Source organism: Ornithorhynchus anatinus, chromosome 5 (genome assembly GCF_004115215.2).
Source record: "Ornithorhynchus anatinus isolate Pmale09 chromosome 5, mOrnAna1.pri.v4, whole genome shotgun sequence".
Classification (NCBI taxonomy): domain Eukaryota; kingdom Metazoa; phylum Chordata; class Mammalia; order Monotremata; family Ornithorhynchidae; genus Ornithorhynchus; species Ornithorhynchus anatinus.
In genome coordinates this window covers 93,586,603-93,611,074 of record NC_041732.1, presented here as the reverse complement: position 1 = coordinate 93,611,074, position 24,472 = coordinate 93,586,603, and the positions used below count along the sequence as shown (strand labels likewise).

The 24,472-nt window shown below is 46.2% G+C and overlaps 1 protein-coding gene and 2 non-coding genes across 5 annotated transcripts in view; 1 reads left to right on the top strand and 2 right to left on the bottom strand.

Moving 5' to 3' along the window:
- Positions 1-24,472, bottom strand: part of PIEZO2 (piezo type mechanosensitive ion channel component 2) — a 522,557-nt gene that overhangs the window by 132,697 nt on the left and 365,388 nt on the right. For 2 of the 3 annotated variants that reach the window (XM_029065631.2, XM_029065630.2), the window contains exons 8-12: positions 11,580-11,742; positions 7,344-7,466; positions 4,816-4,854; positions 4,053-4,191; positions 3,256-3,398 (exon numbers count right to left, since the gene is read on the bottom strand). In XM_029065631.2, the coding sequence (XP_028921464.1) occupies positions 3,256-3,398; positions 4,053-4,191; positions 4,816-4,854; positions 7,344-7,466; positions 11,580-11,742 (607 nt within the window). The remainder of the gene's footprint in view (positions 1-3,255; positions 3,399-4,052; positions 4,192-4,815; positions 4,855-7,343; positions 7,467-11,579; positions 11,743-24,472) is intronic. The other variant, XM_029065632.2, reaches the window with a different exon arrangement.
- Positions 19,994-20,131, bottom strand: LOC114812404. The gene has a single exon (XR_003760058.1). It is a non-coding gene; the product is annotated as a small nucleolar RNA SNORA7 (small nucleolar RNA).
- Positions 23,163-23,300, top strand: LOC114812635. Its single transcript, XR_003760286.1, has one exon. It is a non-coding gene; the product is annotated as a small nucleolar RNA SNORA7 (small nucleolar RNA).

Genomic DNA, 24,472 nt, shown 5'->3' with positions numbered 1-24,472 from the left:
TTGGATTTGGCAAGAAGGAGGTCATGGGTGACCTTAGAGAGAGCAGTCTCGGTAGAGTGGAGGGGACGGAAGCCAGATTGGAGGGGGTCTAGGAGAGAATGGGAGTTAAGGAATTCTACCTTCACAACATCGTGGGTTCTAATCCCGGCTCCGCCACTTATCAGCTGTGTGATTTCGGGCAAGTCACTTCACTTCTCTGTGCCTCAGTTAACCTCAACAGGAAAATGAGGATTAAGACTCTGAGCCCCACGTGGGACAACCTGATTACCTTGTATCTTCCCCTGTGCTTAGAACAGTGCTCGGCACATAGTAAGCACTTGACAAATGCCATCATTATTACTATTGCCAAAATCTGCCCCCTCCTCACCATTCAAACTGTTACCATATTAATGCAAGCACTTATCTTTTCTTTCCTTGATTATTGTATTAGCCTCCTTTCTGACCTTCCTGACCTTCTGTCTCTTCCCACTCCAGTCCATACTCCATTGTGCATTCCAAGCACTTAGTACAGTGCTCTGCACAGAGTAAGCGCTCAATAAATATGATTGAATGAATGAATGAATTCTGTCTGCATCATTTTCCTTCAAAATAGTTCAGACCATGTTTCCCCACTCCTCAAGAAACTCCAACAGCTGCCCATCCATCTCTGCATCAAGCAAAATCACCTTTGGCTTTAAAGCACTTCACCACCTTGCCCCTTCCTTCCTCACCTCGCCATCCTCCTACTTCGCCACCCTCCTACTACAACCATTCATTCATTCAATAGTATTTACTGAGCGCTTACTATGTGCAGAGCGCTGTACTAAGCGCTTGGAATGTATAAATTGGCAAAAGATAGAGACAGTCCCTGCCCTTTGATGGGCTTACAGTCTAATCGGGGGAGACAGACAAGAACAATAGCAAATAAATAGAATCAAGGGGATGTACATCTCATTAACAAAATAAATAGGGTAATGAAGATATATACAGTTGAGCGGATGAGTACAGCGCTGAGGGGATGGGAAGGGAGAGGGGGAGGAGCAGAGGGAAAGGGGGGAGAAGAGGGTTTAGCTGGGGAGAGGCGAAGAGGTGGGGGGTGGTAGAGGGAGCAGAGGGAAAAGGGGAACTCAGTCTGGGAAGGCCTCTTGGAGGAGGTGAGCTTTAAGTAGGGTTTTGAAGAGGGGAAGAGAATTAGTTTGGCGGAGGTGAGGAGGGAGGGCGTTCCAGGAAAGCGGGAGGACATGGCCCGGGGGTCGAAAGCGGGATAGGCGAGAATGGGGGACGGTGAGGAGGTGGGCGGCAGAGGAGCGGAGCGTGCGGGGTGGTCAGTGGAAAGAGATAAGGGAGGAGAGGTAGGAGGGGGCAAGTTGATGGAGAGCCTCGAAGCCTAGAGTGAGAAGTTTTTGTTTCGTGCGGAGGTCGATAGGCAACCACTGGAGATTTTTAAGAAGGGGAGTGACATGCCCAGAGCATTTCTGCAGGAAGATGAGCTGGGCAGCGGAATGAAGAATAGACTGGAGCGGGGCAAGAGAGGAGGAAGGGAGATGAGAGAGAAGGGTGACATAGTAGTCTAGCCGGGATATAACGAGAACCTGTAACAGTAAGATAGCCGTTTGGGTGGAGAGGAAAGGGCGGATCTTGGCGAGATTATAAAGGTGAGACCGGCAGGTTTTGGTGATGGATTGGATTTGTGGGGTGAACGAGAGAGCCGAGTCAAAGATGACACCGAGGCTGCGGGCCTGAGAGACGGGAAGGATGGTCTTTCCATCCACAGTGATAGGGAAGTCAGGGAGAGGACAGAGCTTGGGAGGGAAGCCCACACACTTTGTCCCTCTGATGCTAACCTTCTCCCTGTACCTTGATCTCATCTATCCTGCCGCTGACCTCTCGCCCATATCTTACCTCTGGCCTGAAACCCCCTCCCGCCTCATATCAAACAGATAATTGCTCTCCCCAACTTCAAAGCCTTATTGAAGGCACATCTCCTCCAGAAAGTCTTCCCTGACTGAGCCCTCCTCTCATCTTCTCCCACTCCCTTGTGCACCGCTCATACTTGCTCCTTCATTCATCCTCCCTCCCTTCCTCACAGCATATATGTATATATCTTTATATATCTGTAATTTATTTATCTACCCCTAGTCATTTATTTATATTAATGTCTGCCTCCCTCTCTAGTCTGTTAGCTTATTGCAGACACAGACATATCTGATGCTATATCCTACTCTCTCAAGCTCTTAGTACAGTGCTTTGCATACAGTAAGCACTAAATAAATACTATTATTATTATTACCTCCAAGGAACTGAATCTCAGAATCATTCTTAGTTCTGGCTCCTCTTTTTTCCTCCCTGTCCACTTCCCCATCTAGGAAATCTCGACTTTTTGTTTCCGTTTCCTGCCCTGCCGGGGAGGGGCCTGGGCTTGATTGCAGGTTCAAAACTAATGGCAGTCTACAAAGAAAGCTGTTCTAGGGAGTTTCCAAAGGAAGAAAAAAGGAGATTCATCTTGCCTTCCTCCACTCAGGGGCAGCTCTAGACTAGTGTACTAATGTTTACAGAGGATGAGAATCCTGGAAGTAAAAGCAGAAACACAAGCTATCCACTCACCCCAACTCATCTCAGTTGGTCTCTGTCAATTCCCTGTGGAGTCTAGTGAACTTTTTTTTACCCCCTCTACAGACTATTGCTATGGTAATTTAAAATAAGAATGGCCACTGTGGTATTTGTTAAGTGCTTACTATGTACCAGGCACTCTTCTAAGCACCGGGGTAGATTCAAGCTAGTCGGGGTGGACACAGTCCCTGCCCCACATGAGGCTCACAGTCTTAAACCCCATTTTACAGATGAGGGAACTGAGGCACAGAGAAGTGAAGTGACTTGCCTAAGGACACACAGCAGACAAGTGGAGGAGCCGGAATTAGAAGCCGGGTCCTTCTGACTTCTAGGCCTGTTCTCTAGACACTAGGCCATGGTGTTTATTTCAACCCAGAAGATATCAGAATTTCCCAAAGTAGAACTTAGCTGCTATTAGATGTGACTTCTCCAGATGCAAAAAGAAAAAGCGGTATGGCTCCAACTTGAATTCTGGGTAAATTGTACTGTTAATTCAGAGGTGCATGAATGGAATGTATAAAATAAAATCCAGTGAGAAATTAACCAGACAAAGCATTCTCTAGAAAGACAACTGAAAGATACAATAGGATGTGGAGGGTAGAATGAACACAAAGGACAGTGTGAAATTTTACTCCTAATTTGCTCAGTTGATGTTGACATACTTACCATCATTGCAATAAGGGCACAAATGTAACTTTGTTTCATAATAAATTGGAACACAGAGACCATCACATGTACTTTGACATTTTTTTTCTCCTCCTGGCTGTCTTCTTCTTCATCCTCCTCTTCCTCCTCTTCCTCTTTTTTATCTAAGTACAAAAACATCTCATGGAACAACTCATACTAGTACCACAGGTAGTGAGACCAGGTTTGCAGTGGATTGTTCTCAGCTGATCAGGAAGATGGAGTATAACGGAGCTCTTTGGGCATGTTTGGAGGCAAAACTGTCACTACTTTTTATCACAGAAAAATCCCTGCTTGATAATATGTTGTGCCTGGCCTGAGACTTGACAATCCCAGACTGAGAGCAGAGATTTTTTTTCCCCTTCAAAACTCCCTCCCAAACATATGCTTGTCCCATGCAGATCCAGCAAATGATTCAGAAATCAGGAAAACCCAATCTGATCCAACCGACTTATTTTCTACGGTGGTCATAACTGTACTGTCCACGGGAACCCAGAGACAAATACATCCAACATACGGGATGAGGGACATGCGTGCTCATAGCCAGGTTTGCAAAATGATGCAACCCTTTCTGCTGTGAGGATGTTTCTGAATGCCTAAGTAAACTAAAGGATGGCAATCAGTGATTGTCCTATATCTGCCCCAGCACTTAGTACAGTGCTTGGCACACAGTAAGCGCTTAACACATACTATTATTATTACTATTTTTATCGTGATAAGGAAAGAGTTGGAATATGAAATAAGCATCTGAGTTCACCACTTGGATTTCGGTATGTTACCTGATGTTTCATCCGACGGCTCCCACTTGTACTGAGGGGTTGAGTATATGTCTGCTTTGGCTGGACCGTTCTCAAGGGGGAGGCTGGGGTGGATGCTGTGGTAATCAACGGGATTCCCATTCACCGTAACCAGCAGGACCTGTGGTGAGGAGCAGTCAGAGGTCGGTCCTTTACAACAGTCCCCTGAGGAGGAGGGGGAAACCAGACGTCCCCACTCATTTTCTCTAACTATGATTGTCAAGAACAAAAATGCAAGTTTCAGAGGTAAAAAGATCATTCAGTGTCAAGGAGCATTTAGAGGAAATAATGGGGGAGACCGAAGGTCCCTAGTCAGAGACCATTTTTTAATCTCCCCTTCTCTCCCTTGAAAACCAAAGAGGAAGACTAGCGCTGGTAACACTTTTCAGCTTCCTGCCTGACCCTTTTCAGAGATGAAAAGAGGAAAGGCAAGTGGGAGAGAAGAGTGTTCGGCTTTCACCAAGTTTTTGAAACCAAACAAGACACGCTGATTCCAGAGAGCAATTTAAAAACACACATAAGACAAAAAACACGCCCCAGTCCACTCTTAAAAATGGATTTAAGTTTGAATTGTATTGATTTTCGCCTTGCAAATGACTGTGGTTTTAGCTACAGCAAATCTGAAAGTCTTTATGCTGGTAAAAAAAAAAAAAGGAAGGGCATGTAAAAAAAAAAAGTCAATCAAACTGAATTTCTAAACCCACTTTCCCACACTTTCCGTAAGACATACTAGTAATATACTAACATCGGATGGTTTGTAGTCATCTTGGGTCATGGATAAAAGCTGCAAAAAGCAATGCAGGACAGTATGTTAATAAAGTAGCAAAGCCGGAACTCCAACCAGTCTAAACAATCTGACTGTTCGCACGCATATTCTGCCCACATGTTACGGAGCTGTTTCTACTTTAAAATTTTTCTACAAATTCTCGGCAGCAGAATTGCATATCAGATGACAGGTTATTATTTAATACACCAGCTGAATAGCTTACATGTTAACAAAATCATAACAGTGAAGAAGGAAATATAAAGTCAGAGGATTTAGTACTGGTTGCTATAGAAGCAGTGGTTATCGTAGTAGCATTTATTGAGTGATCACTTCATGGAGTGCACCATACTAGGCTTCTGGGAACTACAGAACAATGAAATGACACATCGCCTGCCCAATGAGGTGCTAACATTCTCTACATCTCTGCCCCTGTCTTCTCTCCCTCCCTGCAAGCTCGCATCTCCTCCTGCCTCCAGGACGTCTCTACCTGGATGACTGCCCGCCACCTAAAACTCAACATGTCCAAAACTAAGCTCCTTATCTTCCCTCCCAAGCCCTGTCCTCTTCCTGACTTCCCTATCATTGTGGATGGTATGACCATCCTTCCCATCTCTCAAGCCCGCAACCTTGGTGTCATCCTTGACTCGGCTCTCTCATTCACCCCACACATCCAATCCGTCACCAAGACCTGCCGGTCTCACCTTTATAATATTGCCAAGATTTGCCCTTTTTTCTCCACCCAAACGGCTACCTTACTGCTACGGGCTCTCATAATATACCGGCTGGATTATTGTTTCAGCCTTCTCTCTGATGTCCCTTCCTCCTCTCTCTCCCCGCTCTAGTATATTCATCATTCCGCTGCCCGGCTCATCTTCCTGCAGAAACGCTCTGGGCATGTCACTCCCCTTCTTAAAAACCTCCAGTGGTTGCCTATCAACCTTCGCACGAAACAAAAACTTCTCACTCTAGGCTTCAAGGCTCTCCATCCCCTTGCCCCCTCTTACCTCTCCTCCCTTCTCTCTTTCTACTGCCCACCCTGTAGGCTCTGCTCCTCTGCCGCCCACCTCCTCACCTACCCCCGTTCTCACCTATCCCGCCATCGACCCCTAGCCCACGTCCTCCCGCTGTCCCGGAATGCCCTCCCTCCTCACCTCCGCCAAACTAACTCTCTTCCCCTCTTCAAAGCCCTACTGAGAACTCACCTCCTCCAAGAGGCCTTCCCAAACAGAACTTCCCCTTTTCCCTCTGCTCCCTCTCTGCCCCTCCCTTAACCTCCCCTCAGCTAAGCCTCCTTTTCCCCCCCTTTCCCTCTGCTTCTCCTCCTCTCCATTGCCCTCCCCTCAGCACTGTGCCCGTCCACTCATTTGTATATATTTTAATTACTCTATTCTATTCTCAATTCTATTTATTTCTTGATTCTATTTATTTGCTATTGTTTTAATGAGATGTTCATCCCCTTGATTCTATTTATTGCTATTGTCATTGTCTGTCTGTCTCCCCTGATTAGACTGTAAGTCCGTCAAAGGGTAGGGACTGTCTCTATCTGTTACCGATTTGTACATTCCAAGTGCTTAGTACAGTGCTTTGCACATAGTAAGCGCTCAATAAATACTATTGAATGAATACCCTATTTATTTTGTTAATGAGACGTACATCCTTTTGATTCTATTTATTGCTATTGTTTTTGTCTGTCTGTCTCCCCCGATTAGACTGTAAGCCTGTCAATGGGCAGGGATTGTCTCTATCTGTTGCCGAATTGTACATTCCAAGAGCTTAGTACAGTGCTCTGCACATAGTAAGCGCTCAATAAATACTATTGAATGAATGAATGAATGAATGAATAACATTCTGAAGGAGAAAGTGTTATCCGGGAGATAAAATGAATCTGTACTAAAGTCTTTTTTGCCTATGACAAAAACACTAACAGGCTATGACACTGATGACGATGGTGGTATTCATTAAGCGCTTACCATGGGCCAAGAACTATACTAATTCTAGGGTAGATACAAGACAATCAGATAGGACATAGTCCCTATCCCACTTGGGGCTCACAGTCTCTATGAGTGATCTCTGCCCACTTCCTCATCCTCTGACTTCTCCTCGCTTCCTTCCATTCCTCATCCCAAATGTTAATTCCATTAACTTTGACAACTTCATGGGATTCAAGTCTCTCTAGGGCTCATTCGGAGAAAGTGGGTTGCTAACATTTACCCCCTGGTCTAGGCTTCAGGGTGGGAGTGGTCCCTGGCCCCTGGCCTCTGCACCGAGGCCCTTGGAACATTCATTCAATAGCATTTATTGAGCGCTTACTATGTGCAGAGCTCACATTACCAGTCCTGCAGGAAGGAAGGGTAAGACTCATCTCCCCCCAAAAAGCCAGAGTAAACCCTGGGAGCCCATTGGGAACGTGACTGGCAGCACTGGGTCAGAGGCCCTACTCGGGGGGAAAATGCCTTGGAAAACAACCCAATAAACCACGGGAAAGACAACTGCTCCCCCGGCCTTACTTTTCTCTCATCGGTCGGGTAGTGGGTGGCATACCACAAACTCCGTCTCCGCTCTGCAGTGATGGGATTGGGGCTGCAGGCCTCATCTCCGTCTTCTTCCTTGACACTAGATTTCTCGTCTTCCTGCATTCAAACAACAGTCATCATCGGTACCGGTAGTGCTTCTACAAATGATTCCTCAGGCAAACAACGAAGCCTGTGGTTGGGTTGTATAGTTCAGTGTCATCCTTTCCCAGGCGAGGGAAGAGCCGTGAGCTTGCGGCCCAACTCCGGCCCTGCCCAACCCAAACCCATAATAAATGAATCCATTCAGAGTGCTGCTCCGTGGTCTGGATTTCTCTGTCACCCTGAAACCCCTAGGGCAGCTATTGCTGGTGCAAGGTACAGCCAAGCTAGCTGCACCCAACCCCGAGGTCCCCTCCCCTTCCCTGGGGATGCAGAGGCCAAAAGCAGGGGAATGATTTTCTGCCAAGATGGGGACACCCTTGAAACACTCAAAGACCCAAGACATGAGAAGCAGCATGGCCACGAGAAGCCAGGTGGTCTAGTGGATAAGTGGCTTTGCCACTTATCTGGTGTGTGATCGTGGGCAAGTTATTTAATAATTATAATAATAATGGTACTTGTTAAATACTTACTATGTGCCAAGCACTGTTCTAAGCACAGGGATGGATACAAGTCATTCAGGTTGGACACAGTCCCTGCCCCACATAGGGTGACACGCTACATCCCCATTTAACAGATGAGGTAACCGAGGTCCAGAGAAGCTAAGTTCATTCATTCATTCATTCATCTAATTGTTTTTATTGAGCGCTATTTACTGAGAGCTTACTGTGTGCAGAGCACTGTACGAAGCACTTGGGAAAGTACAATGCAGCAATAAAGAGAGACAATCCCTGCCCACAACGAGCTCACAGTCTAGAGAGGGGAGACAGACATAAATACAATGGACATCAATATAAGTAAATAAAATTACAGATATATACATAAATGCTGTGGGAAGGGGAAGGGGGGGAAGAGCAAAGAGAGTGAGTCAGGGTGATACAGAAGAGAGTGAGAGATGAAGAAAAGTGGGGCTTAGTCTGGGAAGGCCTCCTCGAGTAGATGAGCTCGCCCAAGGTTAAGCAGCACACATGTGGCGGAGCCAGGATTAGAACACAGATCCTTATGACTCCCCGGTCCGGGGTCTATCTACTAAGCCACACTGCTCCAACCAACTCCATTTAACCTCTCTGGGCCTCAGTTACCTCATCTGTAAAATGGGGATTAAGACCGTGAGCCCCATTAGGGACAGGGACTGTGTTTGACCCGATTAGCTTTTATCTTCCTAGCACTTACTACAGTGCCTGGCACATAGTAAGCACTTAACAAATACCATCATCATCTTCTTCTTCTCCTTATTATTATTATATACCGTAGTACACTAGAGCACGAGGCACATAGTAAGTGCTTAACAAATATCATTCCAAAAAAATGGTGAGGTCCCTCCTCTCACTGCTGCTATAAGCCTGAAGACAAATTCCGGTGACACAACCTTGGCCTGGGACTGAGGCAACCATACTGAGGTTCTCCGGTGGGAAGGTTGGGACAACTGCTCCCTATCAAATGCTCCCAGTGGACTGGGATCCACTGAACTAGGGTCCTCCTAGCAATTTGGAAGGACTACTCACACATCGAATGATTGCAGAAGTAGGCAACCTCTCAGAGAGTGCACTCAGGAAAACTCACTTCCCAACAACTCACTTTCAGTGCAACCACTGAGAGAGGTTCAAATAACAAAACCGTTCTTCCTGGGTCTCCCCATGCTTTTTTTTTTTCTGCTGATCTGGTTAAGTTCAGGCTAGGAGCCATCCCTTAAGCCTGAGAGATTTCATAAAGGGTGGAGAATGGGTTCAACTGGACTTAAGGCCATGTGTCAAGTAATGGAGTCATTACATTGGCTCCTATTTTCAATAACCTAGCAATTTTGTTGCTGCGTTAGGTGTGCTGGGTCTGAGGGATAAACACCTTAAGCAAGGGCTAGCTGGAAAATATTACGCCAGCATAACTTCCGCTTCACATTTCCATTTTTCTGGACTTGGTGGGTCACTCTGAATCTCCCCTCTACCCTTCTCGGCATTCCTCCTCCCGGGCCACCTTTTAAACTAGAGAAACGTCAGTGGGGTACACTCATTTATCACCTTAATTCTATTTATTTGCTATTGTTTTAATGAGATGCTCATCCCCTAGATTCTATTTATTGCTATTGTTCTTGTCTGTCCGTCTCCCCCGACTAGACTGTAAGCCCGTCAAAGGGCAGGGACTGTCTCTATCTGTTACCGATTTGTACATTCCAAGCGCTTAGTATAGTGCTCTACACATAGTAAGCGCTCAATAAATACTATTGAATTTATTGAATAATAATGTTGGTATTTGTTAAGCGCTTACTATGTGCCGAGCACTGTTCTAAGCGCTGGGTAGACATAGGGGAAGCAGGTTGTCCCACGTGGGGCTCACAGTCTTAATCCCCATTTTACAGATGAGGGAACTGAGGCCCAGAGAAGTTAAGTGACTTGCCCACAGTCACACAGCCGACAAGTGGCAGAGCTGGGATTCGAACTCATGAGTCCTGATTCCAGGGCCCGTGCTCTTTCCACTGAGCCACGCTGCTTGAATTTATCATCAACTGCTCTCACATGGCAAAAACTAGCCAAACAGTCAACATAGATCGTTTCCATGGCAGTAATGGTAATAATAATGTTGGTATTTGTTAAGCGCTTACTATGTGCAGAGCACTGTTCTGAGCGCTGGGGTAGATACAGGGTAATCAGGTTGTCCCACGTGAGGCTCACAGTCTTAATCCCCATTTTTACAGATGAGGTAACTGAGGCACAGAGAAGTTAAGTGACTTGCCCACAGTCACACAGCTGACAAGTGGCAGAGCCAGGATTCGAAACCATGACCTCTGACTCCGAAGCCCGTGCTCTTTCCACTGATCCATGCTGCAGTGGAGTAGAGTAGTACAGTGGAGTAGTGCAGTAGAGGAGTCCCTCTGCAGAGCTACTCAGCAGAAGCTGGGGCAGCCTAATGCTGGTTCCTGAAGTAAACTTTTGGGGTACCATCCCCCTCTTCCCATGATTCCTAGCACCCTGTACAATGCTACATATTCTGTGGAAACCCAACAAATACTTGTTGGTTAGCCATGGAGAAGCAGCGTAGCTCAGTGGAAACAGCACGGGCTTTGGAGTCAGAGGTCATGGATTAGAATCCCGGTTCTGCCGCTTGTCAGCTGGGTGACTGTGGGCAAGTCACTTAACCTCTCTGGGCCTCAGTTACCTCATCTGTAAAATGGGGATTAAGACTATGAGCCCCACGTGGGACAACCTAATTCCCCTGTGTCTACCCCAGCGCTCAGAACAGTGCTCTGCACATAGTAAGCAATTCACTTAACTTCTCTGTGCCTCAGTTCCCTCATCTGTAAAATGGGGATTAAGACTGTGAGCCCCACGTGGGACAACCTGATTCCCCTATGTCTACCCCAGCGCTTAGAACAGTGCCGTGCTCAGCACATAGTAAACGCTTAACAAATACCAACATTATTATTATTATTAGTAAGCGCTTAACAAATACCAACATTATTATTATTTCCATCACTGCTCGATTGGCCATTGTAGATGGCTGAACCGAAGGGCTTCCCCAAGACATAGGATTCAATCGTAGCTCCTAGGGGCCCCCGGGCAAGTGTTACCAAAGACAGGGGAATGCCACTGAGGTGAAAAACGAGGCCTCTGCAGTTTGCCTTGGTTTGTGCTCACCCCAATTCTTTCAATCCCCTGAAGCTTATGCCTTGGTGTTACATCTCCGTGACTAGTTACAGCAGCAGCCAGGGTGGGGTACAGAATTAGAGGAAACCCTCTATGCAGCCATTTCATCCACCCTAACTTAGAACATCAGCTTTTGTCTTAAGCTCTTTGGGTCAGTGAATCTGTCTGTTGTATTACACTATTCCAAGCATTTAGTACAGTGCTCTGCACACGGTAAGCGCTCAATAAGTGCAACTGAATAATTGAATGAATGTGTCCAAGTAGAATCCTTGCTTGAAATGAATCACCCGGCCAGCATCTTTTCTTGCTGTTTTAGAACATCTGCAGTTGACAAAATATCGCTCAACCCGTTATAAGAATTAGCCATGCTCTACCGGAGAACCTTGGCCCTTTCTAGAGACCTGCCACAACCCTGAAAACCTTTCAGCCTTACAAGGGGTTCTTGTAGCCAGAAGCGAATCAGGGTCGCAAGGGTGTAGTACATCACCAGGAGAAGGATGGGGTTGGCATGGTGATACCAGGACAGCTTGGGATTCACTACGATCTTCCAAGTGCTGGAACAGTCCGTCTGAATTACCGACGTGATGCCGAATAGCCTGTTGACAAGACATTGAAAAGTACTTTCTTTAAAAATGAAACACAGGAAATTCAAGCACATGTCTTTTTCAATTATTTTCCTTAGATTTCATCCCAAGAAACACTTCGGACAAGAAAATATGTTTGCAAAATGCATCTTTTTAAAACTGGGGCGGTGAAACAGATTTCGCTACCCCCAAATTAAATACATGTTGGTTGAAGTGAATGATGAGAGAAAAAAATGCTATTATATTTTAGGAGTACTTTCAATCAAGAGTATTTTATTCGTTCATTCTTTCAACTGTATTTATTGAGCACTTACTGTGTGCGAAGAACTGTACTAAGCACTTGAGAGAGTACAGTATAACAACAGACAGGCACATTCCCTGCCCACAGTGATATTTATTAAGTACCTACTGTTTGATGCAGAATATTACAATAGAGATGGAAGACATTATTATTATGGTATCTGTTAAGTGCGTACTATCTACCAGGCACCATACTAAGCCCCAGATGCAAGCAAATCGGGGTTGGACACAGTCCCTGTCCCACATGGAGGTCACGGTCTCAATCCCCATTTTACAGATGGGGTAATTGAGGCACAGAGAAGTGAAGTGACTTGCCCCAGGCCACACAGCTGGGATTAGAACCTCCAGGCCTACGCTACACCATGCCGCTTCTCAAGAACATGATCCCTTCCCTGTTAGACTGAAAGTGTTTCACGGCGAGGACTCTGGCTTTTACTTCTATTGCATTCTCTCGAGCGAATAGTATAGTGTAGGAGCTCAGTGAGTACTAATGATTGATTTTATCAGGAAGCTGCCTTCTGAAATAATATGCCCTGGAGTAACTTTCCCTTCACTCCTAGAACACACTGTAAGTAAATAAATAAATGGTGGTATTTGTTAAGCGCTTATTATGTGCCAAGCACTGTTCGAAGCGCTGGGGGATACAAGGTGATCAGGTTGTCCCACATGTGGGCTCACAGTTTTAATCCCCATTTTACAGATGAGGTAACTGAGGCACAGAGAAGTTAAGTGACTTGCCCAAAGTCAGCTGGCAAGCGGCAGAGCCGGGATCAGAACCCACGACCTCTGACTCCCAAGCCTGAGCTCTTTCCACTGAGCCACGAGAGGCCAGCTTGAAAATGGAAAAAGCAACCTTCACACTCAAAAGAGGGGAGAGTAGTAGTGATTTGGATGTTGTGGAATTAAAGTTGGTTAAAAGAACATTCTGAAGGGCAGTGAATTTCACTGGTTTTTGCCTCAGCTGGGCCTCCAGTTCACCGGGGACCCTTGTCGAGCTCCTCCATCTTCTCAACTTTCACCTCTCCAGTCAGTCATATTTATGGAGCGCTGACCGTGTGCAGAGCAGAGCGCTCTACTAAGCACTAGGGAGAGTACGATTGTTATATTGTACTCTCCCAAGTGCTTACTCCAGTGCTCTGCACACCTTAATCGCTCCATAAATAAAATTGAATGAATGAATTGAATGAATACAATAAAGTAATAAACAGACACATTCCCTGCTCACAGCGGGCTTACAGTCTAGAGGTCTCCAGTGAGGGGGGCCCAGGAGAGACCCCCCTAAGTCAATCACCTACAATGGGGCCCTGGCTCCCAGAAAACACTGCAGTTCGGCTTCCCAAGGGGCAGCCTCGGATCTGCCCCAGTCCCAGATGTTGATCTCTGGCCCCAACAGGGACACAGTGCATCCCAAACACCGACCCTTACACTGAAACCCACCGTCAAGGAGGGTGGCGGAATTTCGAGATAGGCCAGTCCAGTCTCCGAGAGCAAAGAAAGGCTGTTCACTCTCCGCTCTAGAATGAAAGCTCGACGTGACAGGGAATGTGTCTGTTTATTGTTATATCGTACTGTCCCAGGAGCTTAATACAGTGCTCTGCACACAGTAAGCGCTGGATAAATATGACTGAATGAGTGAATGAATGAATCCGGAAGGGTCAGCAGGCTCAGTAATGTTTTTGGGAACCTGGGGAAACACCGCTGAGTTGCGACCTTTTCGTTTGGGTGCTGCCTAGTTTGGAAAGCTTCTCGGCTGGAGAACGCAACAAAGATTGGGTTGGGGAGGTGCCCCTCCATCTGACGCTCTTTCCGTGTCAAGCGTCGGAGGAGCCTAATTTCTCCAGCCTAAAAAAATCAGTTGGAATTTAAGGGTCCGGACCGCTTATGAAACACATTAATTCAGACAGAGGAAGCCAAGAGCCCCTCTTGGAGCAGGACTCCAGGTTAATGAGCTATGAGGTCTCGGGGATCCAACTTGCAGTAGAAGCAAAACCCCGAGCGCCGGATGCTTTCTCCGGAGCCCACACTGGCTTCTGGCAGGCTGTAAACCGCACTTTATTCAGGTAATTACACATAAAAAATTCATTCCATGCTTTCCATCAAAGAAGACATCGAGTGATTCCCAGCGGCAGGGAAATGGGCCTCATCACATCCTATCGATCGCACTTCCCCTGAAGGGCCCGGCCGCGGGGCTGAGGCTCGGACTGGCTATGGCCCTGTTCTGCCTCTCACTGGGCTCCGTGTAAATAGTTTTTCAACTGGAATGCCACTGTCACCTGGGTCTCCCTCCCTGACCCCAGCTTTCAGTCTCCATCTCTGTCTCTCCCACAGCCACCCAGTTGTCTGACAACATATGGCGACTGAGAATTGGCAGGGTTTTTGGTCCACTCACACATGTTGGCAGATTTATAAAACCTCAACCTGCTTCCAGGATTGCTAGAATTCTCCCCAGACGACATCTGCTCTGGCTCCCGTCTGGAGTCCGGGCTACGGTTATTAGTGAGAAACGCATAATGCCAGGAACGATGCTTGGCTCTTAGACTTTCCTTCTAAAGGGGGCGGAGCGTTTCTCCATCCATAATCTTTCCCGCCGTCACCGAGCCGGGACGTAGAGAGGGATACGGCTCCATACAGCAGACACGGACAAGGGCCCGTCCTCATTTTCCAAGCGGGGAGGGTCTGGCGGGAGGCTGAAGCTGAGTCAGAAAGGGGGGAGTTGGAGGAAGGCTGAGGGGAATGAGGTTCCGGGTCCCGGAACAAGAACGGTCCAGTGTTTAGGATGGGCTTCCAGGACCGCTGGCTGGGGAACAGTTAACATCAGTGACAGTGTCTGAGAGGCAGCGTGGCTTTAGTGGCAAGCGTACGGCTTGGGAGTCAGTGGTCGTGGGTTCTAATCCTGGCTCCTCCACTCATCAGCTGTGTGACCTTGGGCAAGTCACTTCACTTCTCTGTGCCTCAGTGACCTCATCTGTAAAATGGGAATTAAGACTTTGAGCCCCACGTGGGACAACTTGATTACCTTGTATCTACCCCAGTGCTGAGAACATTTCTTGGCACATAGTTAAGTGCTTAATAAATAACATCGTAATCATTATTATTAAAAGACACTACTTCAGGGGGTAAGTTTGTTTGGTAGGAGCGGTGTTGGGGGGGGAATCTTGGAAGCTGAAGTTTCAGCAGTGGCTACTGCTTCTGGGGAGGGGCAGAAGTCATCATTTCTGATTCCTAGAGCCACTCCCTGCTGCAGTTTGCCTTAATCTGGCCAGGGCGCCTGCCCTCAGAGACTGAAATGGGGAAACCCGCACCACCACTTCAGGGTCCTGAGAGGTGGGGGTATTTGTGGTGATCCCAGGGAAGGGGTGGACCCTAGTAGAGGTTTCTTTTCACACCCTTGAGCCAGCTCTGGGGCAGAGAGTCAATCAATCGTATTTATTGAGCACTTACTGTAGGCACTCTACTAAGCACTTGGGAAAGCACAACAGAACAATAAACAGACACATTCCCTGGCCACTGTCATCCTACTGCAGAGACTAACATTGAGAAATGCCTCGAACCAGAAGAGTAAATGAATTCAAGAGCCAAAGCCCTACCAGAATCAACAGAGTACAGGCCTGGAAGTCAGAAGGACCTGGGTTCTAATTCAGGCTCTGCCACTGGACTGCTGTGTAGCTTTGGGAAAATCGTTACCTTCTTTGTGCCTCAGTTATCTCATCTGTAAAATGGGGATTGAGACTGGGAGTCCTGCGTGGGACAGGGACTGCATTCAACTCGATTATCAACCTCTTATCAACCTCCGCACGAAACAGAAACTTCTCACTCTGGGCTTCGAGGCTCTCCGTCACCTTACCCCCTCCTACCTCTCCTCCCTTCTCTCTTTCTACTCCCCACCCAGCACGCTCCACTTCTCTGCCGCCTACCTCCTCACCGTCTCCCGTTCTCGCCTATCCCGACGTGAACCCCTGGGCCACGTCCTCCTGCGGTCCTGGAACGCCCTCCCCCCCCACCTCCGCCAAACTAATTCTCTTCGCCTCTTCAAAACCCTACTGAGAGCTCACCTCCTCCAAGAGACCTTCCCAGACTGAGCTTCCCCTTTCCCTCTGCTCCCTCTGCTCCCCCTCTAACTCCCTCTTCACCTCCCCTCAACTAAGCCCTCTTTCCCCCCCTTTCCCTCTGCTCATCCCCCCTCCCTTCCCCTCAGCACTGTGCTCGACCGCTCAATTGTATATATTTTTATTACCCTATTTATTTTGTTAATGAGATATACATCACCTTGATTCTATTTATTGCTATTGTTTTAATGAGATGTTCACCCCCTTGATTCTATTTATTGCTATTGCTTTTGTCTGTTTCCCCCGAATAGACTATAAACCCACCAATGGGCAGGACTGTCTCTATCCGTTGCCGATTTGTACATTCCAAGCGCTTAGTATGGTGCTATGCACATAGTAAGCGCTCAGTAAATACTATTGAATGAATGATTATCTTGTAGGTTCCCCAGTGCTTAGTATAGTGCCTGGCACATGGAAGGGGCTTAACAAATTCCACCATTACAATTAGCATTATTTCCCCTTGTTTTTTTGAGTTTATACCCAGAAGTCATCAGATTCTTGAGCTGTGGGCTCCGCCAGGCCAGAACCAGGTCCAATCTATCTTGTATCCTCTCCAGCGCCTATAGTAAGCACTTAATAAATGTACCATCATTATAGTCCTATGTACATATTCTTCTAGACTGTAAACTCGTTGTGGGCAGGGAACATATCTACCAACTGTTGTACTGTGCTTTCCCAAGAGCTTAGTATAGGGCTCTGCATGCAGTAAGCGCTCTATTAATACCATTGATTGATTGATCAATATTCTACTCAGCAAGACCACTGATCTCTGAGAGGTGCATACAGAGAAGGAGGATCTTCTTAGATAAATAGAGTCCCAGTTACACACTCTACATCATGAACCACACAGAGAAGAATATAGGCATCCAGTCTAAGCCATGAAGTACTAGCTTGGCCTTGCCTTGAATATTTTATTTGCCAAACCAGATTTGCAAATGAGCAGCCTATTCACCAACCTACATTTCATTAATTCATTCGTAAATTCTATCATATTTATAGAGTGCTTACTGTGTACAGATCATTGTAGTAAGCGCTTGGGAGAGTACAATATAACAATGAACAGACACATTCCCTGCCTACATTGAGTTCTATTTATTCCTGATTCTATTTATTTGCCCCTGATTCTATTTATTTGCCATTGTTTTTATGAGATGTTCTTCCCCTTGACTCTATTTATTGCCATTGTTCTTGTCTGCCTGTCTCCCCTGATTAGACTGTAAGCCTGCCAAAGGGCAGGGACTGTCTCTATCTGTTGCCGATTTGTACATTCCAAGCGCTTAGTACCGTGCTCTGCACATAGTAAGCGCTCAATAAATACTAGTGAATGAATGAATAGTAAGCGCTCAATGAATACTATTGAATGAATGAATGAGTTTACAGTCTAGAGGGGGAGACAGACATCAACATACATAAATAAATTACAGATATAATTTCTACCAGCCCATCTTTAGCAAGGGGGTTCTCGACATTCTGTATTCTTCAACATCACAAGTGAGTGTCTATTTGCCAACCCACCCTCAACCTCTAGGATGTGCCATCCACAAGAAGCCAGTGTTTTCAAGTGTTTCCCAAGCCATGCCTCCCATAAGGTTGTCTGCACCCACAGAGCTTAACTAGCTGCAGGTGTGAACATCTGAGATGCATTCTACAGTGGAAGGGAAAGATCTATCCCGCCGTCGACCCCTGGGCCACGTCCTCCCGCGGTCCCGGAATGCCCTCCCTCCTCACCTCCGCCAAACTAATTCTCTTCCCCTCTTCAAATCCCTACTTAAAGCTCACCTCCTCCAAGAGGCCTTCCCAGACTGAGCTCCCCTTTTCCCTCTGCTCCCTCTACCCCCCTTCCCCTCCCCTCAGCTAAATCCTCTTTTCCCCCCTTTCCCTCTGCTCCTCCCCCCTCCCGTCCCATCCCCTCAGCACTGTAATTGTCCGCTCAACTGTATATATTTTCATTACCCTATTTATTTTGTTAATGAGATGTACATCACCTTGATTCTATTTATTTACTATTGTTTTAATGAGATGTTCATCCCCTTGATTCTATTTATTGCTATTGTTCTTGTCTGTCCGTCTCCCACGATTAGACTGTAGGCCCGTCAAAGGGCAGGGACTGTCTCTATCTGTTACTGATTTGTACATTCCAAGCGCTTAGTACAGTGCTCTGCACATAGTTAGCACTCAATAACTACTATTGAATGAATAAATGAATCCTTGCCTGCCATCTAAATGTTCTGGGAAAAATGACCAGTGGCCAGCAGATATCGCTTGCCAATTTCTGAACAGACATGGTTCCCCAAACATTCTCAGTCTGATGACAAACAACTTCCCTCTGCTGTTTCTTCTGCCATTTTGTTTTTGGGTGAGCAGAGCAGCCCAAAGCTCACCAAAAAGATGGCTTTCCTTCTTAAAAGAAAGAGAGGGAGCATATTCAAAAGTTCTGCAGACTTAAGCCGTCTGCAGACGGACATTTTAATGGTTAGCGAAATTTAAAGAAGTTTGCCTCCTGACTTGACAGCCTCAGCATGCTAGTTATGAAGAGTCAGATGAAATCATTGCCTAGATGGGAACCTCACCTTGATACCAAAATGCAAATATGATTGTCATTTGTTGATCAAGTTACTAAGGTGAACAAGGGAACATTTCTCACTGCTCTGTACTGGCAAACCTTTAGACCTGCACAATGAGCTTAAAGCAGCAGAATAGACATGATCTTGGCAGAATCACCAATGAATGTCATGTGGTGCTTCTCAGTGATGAGGGGGGAATTATGAACTCTCTGCAAAGAGCACAGGCCTGGGAGTTAAAGGACCTGAGTTCTAATCCAGGCTCTGATATTTGGCTGCCATGTGACCTTGGACTAGTCACTTACTTAACTGGGCCTTAGTTTCCTCATCAGTAAAATGGGGATTCAATATCTCCTCTTCCTCCTACTTAGACATGAGCCCCATTTAGGATAGGGACTCTGTCCATCCAGATTACTTTATATCCCAGAAATTAGTTCAGTGCTTGGCACATAGTTAGTGCTTAACAAATACCATATTATATTCAACTGCAACAATACCTATTCTACACCAATTTAGACCTACTGCTACAGTACCCCAGCACAACCAAGAATGGCAACTCGTCCAGCAATACATCCTATTCTGTTTCATGTCTTTGAAGAGCATAGAACAGAGTGAGCCCTAACATTCTTCCACAGTTTTCCTATCCAGCCAGGGAATTTCTATTCCTGGGTCAATCTGGCCTCCACACTGACTTTAACCTAGATGCCTTTCACAGACCTCAAACCGTCATAACTCCCTCTTTTCACTTTGATCTTTCCTCTCCAAAATTAGTCCCATTTCAGCTCAAGACCAATCAATCAACCGGCGGTATTAATTGACTGCTTACTGTGTGCAGAGCACTACACTAAGCACTCAGGAAAGTACAACAGAATAGATTGGTAGACACAATCCCTTACCACAGGGAGTTTATTCATGTAATGTCTTCTCATTATAGCAAATTGTCACCTCTGTGACACTAAAGCTCTTTACTAGAAATGAAAATTCGATCTAATCTGACTAATTCGGAGGTTGGTGAATTTTCTAGAAGAATCTATGTTGACTTAGGGGAGAATCAGGGATCGCACGTTTCTCGTTGTTGTCTTATGCTGTCTAGTCGTGTCCGACCCAGAGTGATGCCACGGACACATCTCTCCCAGAACACTCCACTTCCACCTGCAATCATTTTAGTAGTGCATCCATAGAGTTTTCTTGGTAAAAATACAGAAGTGGTTTACCATTGTCTCCTTCCACACAATAAGCAAGTCTCTGCCCTCCACTCTCTCCTATGCCGCTGCTGCCCAGCACAGGTGACTTCTGACTTGTAGCAGATTGCCTTCCACTCACTAACCACTGCCCAAGCTAGGAGTGGAATGGGTAGGGCTCTGCTTGACTCTCCCCCCTGTAATCGAGACTGGTAGAGTACTGGAAACTCTCCAGGTATGACTCTGAGAGGAGGCTTGTAGGTTAGATCGTCATTAAGATAGACACGAACTGTGTCTTACTAAAGATGACTCTGGCTTCTGGTCTCAAGCCAGGGTGACAATTCTGGAGACAACATGAGAGAGAAGAGAGGATTCAAATTTGTGTAGAGATACATGGAAGCAGCAAAAAAATGTGATTTCCACTTGTGAGGATATTACAGTCAAATGGATAAGATAAGGAGACATAAAAAGACAAATACTCGTCAATCAGGATATGAGATAGATGATAAATCCAGGTGGGTAAAAAAAAAATAAGTGACAAATAACACCTAAGAAAAGACAGCACTGTTCAAGACTGCTGAAGAGGCTGGGATATTAGCTTGATAGGAAGGAGGGGGATTAGTTAGTTATATAATGTAACTCCAGGGGAATCTATCATATCACTAAGTTGAATTAGAAAAACAATCAGACTCCCAATATCTATCAGACCAATTCTTCAAAATGTCCAATTCCGTTCGCCAGTTTCTGCTGACAGCCACCCTCTTCAGCAGAAACTGATGATTTAGCAGACTTGTCTTCCTGTGTCATCAGATGCATTAAATCAAACAGTCTCTGCACTTCCGATCCACCCCAGGACACCTCAGCCGTGGTTAGCCAGGAAGTAGAATTTGGCCTCAGATAAGCAACATCACTGGTAACTTGAAAACTTCAGGGCTCCCACATGGATACCTTCATCATTTCATTCATTCATTCATTCATTCATTCATTCATTCAATCGTATTTATTGAGCACTTACGGGGTGCAAAGCACTGTACTAGTTCTTGGGAGAGTACAATGTAACAATCAATAGACATAGTCCCTGCCTACAACGAGCTTAGAGACTAGAGGGGGAGTCAGACATTAATATAAATCAATGAATGAATAAATTATATTACTCCTTTACTACTCATTCACCCCCATAGCTGTTGAGGAAAAATAGCGGTCACGGTAATAAAACCTCATGTGGAAAACGCATTTCAGAGGTCTTGCACTTCCTGTTTAACTGTTATTGGTGCCCACAGTGCTCTTGTCGACGTGGACTGACAGTCACCAAGTTTGGGATGATTTGAACCATCAAGAGTGATTTGCCACTAGCCTCTTCTATGGTAAATTCCACCCTACCCTGCCAAAGAGGGTAGGGTTTGGTCTGGATTCATGCACACTTCCTGATTGGTCTAGTGGCTGGTTGAGTGACAGTGGCTGCCCAGAGCCACCTCAGAGCTGGTCCGTGTAGTCTGGGAAGGCGCTAGGGTCACCCAGAGAGAAGCAGCATGGCTTGGTGGGTAGAGCACAGGCCTGGGAGTCAGAAGGACTGGATTCTAACCCCGGCTCCACCATTCATCTGCTGTGTGACCTTGGGCAAGTCACATAACTTTTCTGTGCTTCAGTTACCTCATCTGAACAATGGGAATTAAGACAGTGAACCCTATTTGGGACAGACACTGTGTCCAACACGATTATCTTGTATCCACCCCAGTGCTTAGTACAGTGCCTGGCACATAGGAAATGCAGCATGGCTCAGTGGAAAGAGCCCGGGCTTGGGAGTCAGAGGTCATGGGTTTGAATCCCGGCTCTGCCACTTGTCAGCTGTGTGACTGTGGGCAAGTCACTTCACTTCTCTGGGCCTAAGTTCCCTCATCTGTAAAATGGGGATTAATGTGAGCCTCACGTGGGACAACTTGATTACCCTGTATCTACCTCAGCACTTAGAACAGTGCTCTGCACATAGTAAGCGCTTAACAAATACCAGCATTATTATTCTCTGTGCCTCAGTTACCTCATCTGTAAAATGGGGATTAACTGTGAGCCTCACATGGGACAACCTGATTACCCTGTATCTCCCCCAGCGCTTAGAACAGTGCTCTGCACGTAGTAAGTGCTTAACAAATGCCAACATTATTATTAACAGGTACCATGAAAAGAACCCCAGAAAAGCAGTGGGATAAGAAGACAGGGTGGGGGTGAAAAAGCCCGAAATACGGTCTGTTCGTAGTGCAGAGCTGCTGATGTCAGTGTTTTTGGTTGGGCTTTGAAGAAGTTAGACAGTAAGCGGTTCTGCAAATTTGGCTCCCAAGGTGGCTGACGTAGGATTCAGGTGCAGCGTCCCATTCTGCCTCTCCCTAGTGGAGTCCTTGGGCACAAGAAAACAACTGCAGTGAGAGTGAATCAGAAGTCTGTGATGTAAAACTGAAGCTCTCTAGGAACTGCCCAGGGGAAATATAGCATCGAGAATAAAATTTACCAATAGCTCTCATCACTCTTCAATTCCTTCCCTCCAAAGGGAGAATGGAAAAAAAAATTACATCTTCTATGGGTAAAGAAAAGACAAGATTAGCATTGCAGGGAGAAGCAGGGTACTAGGCCTGCAGTGATGTGGAGGAAAGCAAAGCACTGTGATTAATTAAGTGCGATGCCCTGTAATATCAATGCCAGCGCCCACGCGTACACACTGTGGACTGGAAACTCAATGAGACATCTTCGAATGCCTTCAGGAGTGTTTGCATGTGACTTTGTGCTTTCTAGGAAATTCCAATTTCACAGCTGCAGCTAAACTTTTCCCACAAAAGCTTTTATAATGCACAGCAGGACCAGCCCAAAACTATCAACTCCTTTGCCCAGAGCGTAAATTTGAAGGGAAACTTCATTCCTCCTACGAGACGGTGGAACCGCACTTCGGTATAAAATTAAACCGGTTAAAGTCTCTGGCAGGAGCGGCGATGTGCTGATAACCCATATAAGAAAACCTGCTAACCTCAGCATAAACCTGGGAAATACAATTCCAATGCCCGTGTGGTTTTTTAATGAAAACAAAGCCTTTTTTCAAATAGCCATGTGTCAATTTGCTCTAAAGGTTAACGACTTTGAGGCAGAATGTGAAAATGCCATTTGCTGCTCAGCCTTCTCTCTTCTCAAGAGCAGGACAGAGGTAGTGGTCTTGCCAGGTTTAGTCAGGATTGTGCATCCATTGGAAAAATTAGGTATCAATCAATCCAGTGCATGAAAAAGCGTGAAATAAATCAAGGGTCCCCCTCTTAGGATCTCACCTGGAGAGTTTCCAGTCCTCTACCAGTCTCGGCTATGGGAGGGAGAGTCAAGCAGAGGCCTACCCGTTCCATTCCTATCTTGAGCAGCGGCTAGTGAGAGGAAGGTAATCTGCTGCAAGTCAAAACTCACCTGTACTGGGCAGGAGAAGCATGGGAGAGAGTTGAGGGCACAGACTTGAGCTTAATAATAATAATAATGGCATTTGTTAAGCGCTTACTATGTGCCAAGCACTGTTCTAAGCACTGGGGGGCTACAACTTGAGAAGCAACTTGGCTCAGTGGAAAGAGCCCGGGCTTTGGAGTCAGAGGTCATGGGTTCGAATCCCGGCTCTGCCGCTTGTCAGCTGTGTGACTGTGGGCAAGTCACTTCACTTCTCTGGGCCTCAGTTACCTCATCTGTAAAATGGGGATTAAGACTGTGAGCCCTACATAGGACAACCTGATTCCCCTGTGTCTACCCCAGCGCTTAGAACAGTGCTCTGCACATAGTAAGTGCTTAACAAATACCAACATTATTATTATTATTATTATTATTACAAGATAATCAAGTTGTCCCTTACAGGGCTCACAGCCTTAATCCCCATTTTCCAGAGGAGGTAACTGAGGACCAGAGAAGTTAAGTGACTTGCCCAAAGTCACACAGCTGACAAGTGAAAGAGCTGGGATCAGAACCCATGACCTCTGACTCCCAAGCCCGGGCTCTTTCCACTGATCCATGTTGCTTCTCAAGTTTACTGTGAGGAAGACGGCAATGGTACACCACTTGAGAATTTTTACCAAGAAAACTCTTTGGATCCATTTCCAGAACGACTGCAAATGGAGAGTGGGGAGTTCTGGGAGAGATGTGCCCATGGAGGAGTCGCTATGGTGACTCGACAGCATAAGATGAGACAAAGCAACCATCCTCCGGGGAATCTGAGTCTAAATCTATGGAGTGCGATTAGGAATTGTGGTATTTAAGTGCTTTATTACGTGTCAAGTACTGTGCTAAATCCCGGAATAAACACAAATTGATCAGATTAGATATCATGCCTATCCCACACGGGACTCACCATGTAAGTGGAAGAGAGAACAAGTATTAGTCTTCATTTTACAGATGAGGAAACTGAGGCACAGAGAAGTTAAGTGATTAACTCAAAATCACATAGCAGGCAAGTGGCGGAGCTGAGATTAAGAACCTGAGTCTCCTGAATCGGAGTGCTATGCTCCGGCCATGCTGCTTCCCCATCCCAGACCCTGATAGTATTATCAGTGGATAAAGCCCCGGCTTGGGAGTCAGCGGTCATGGGTTC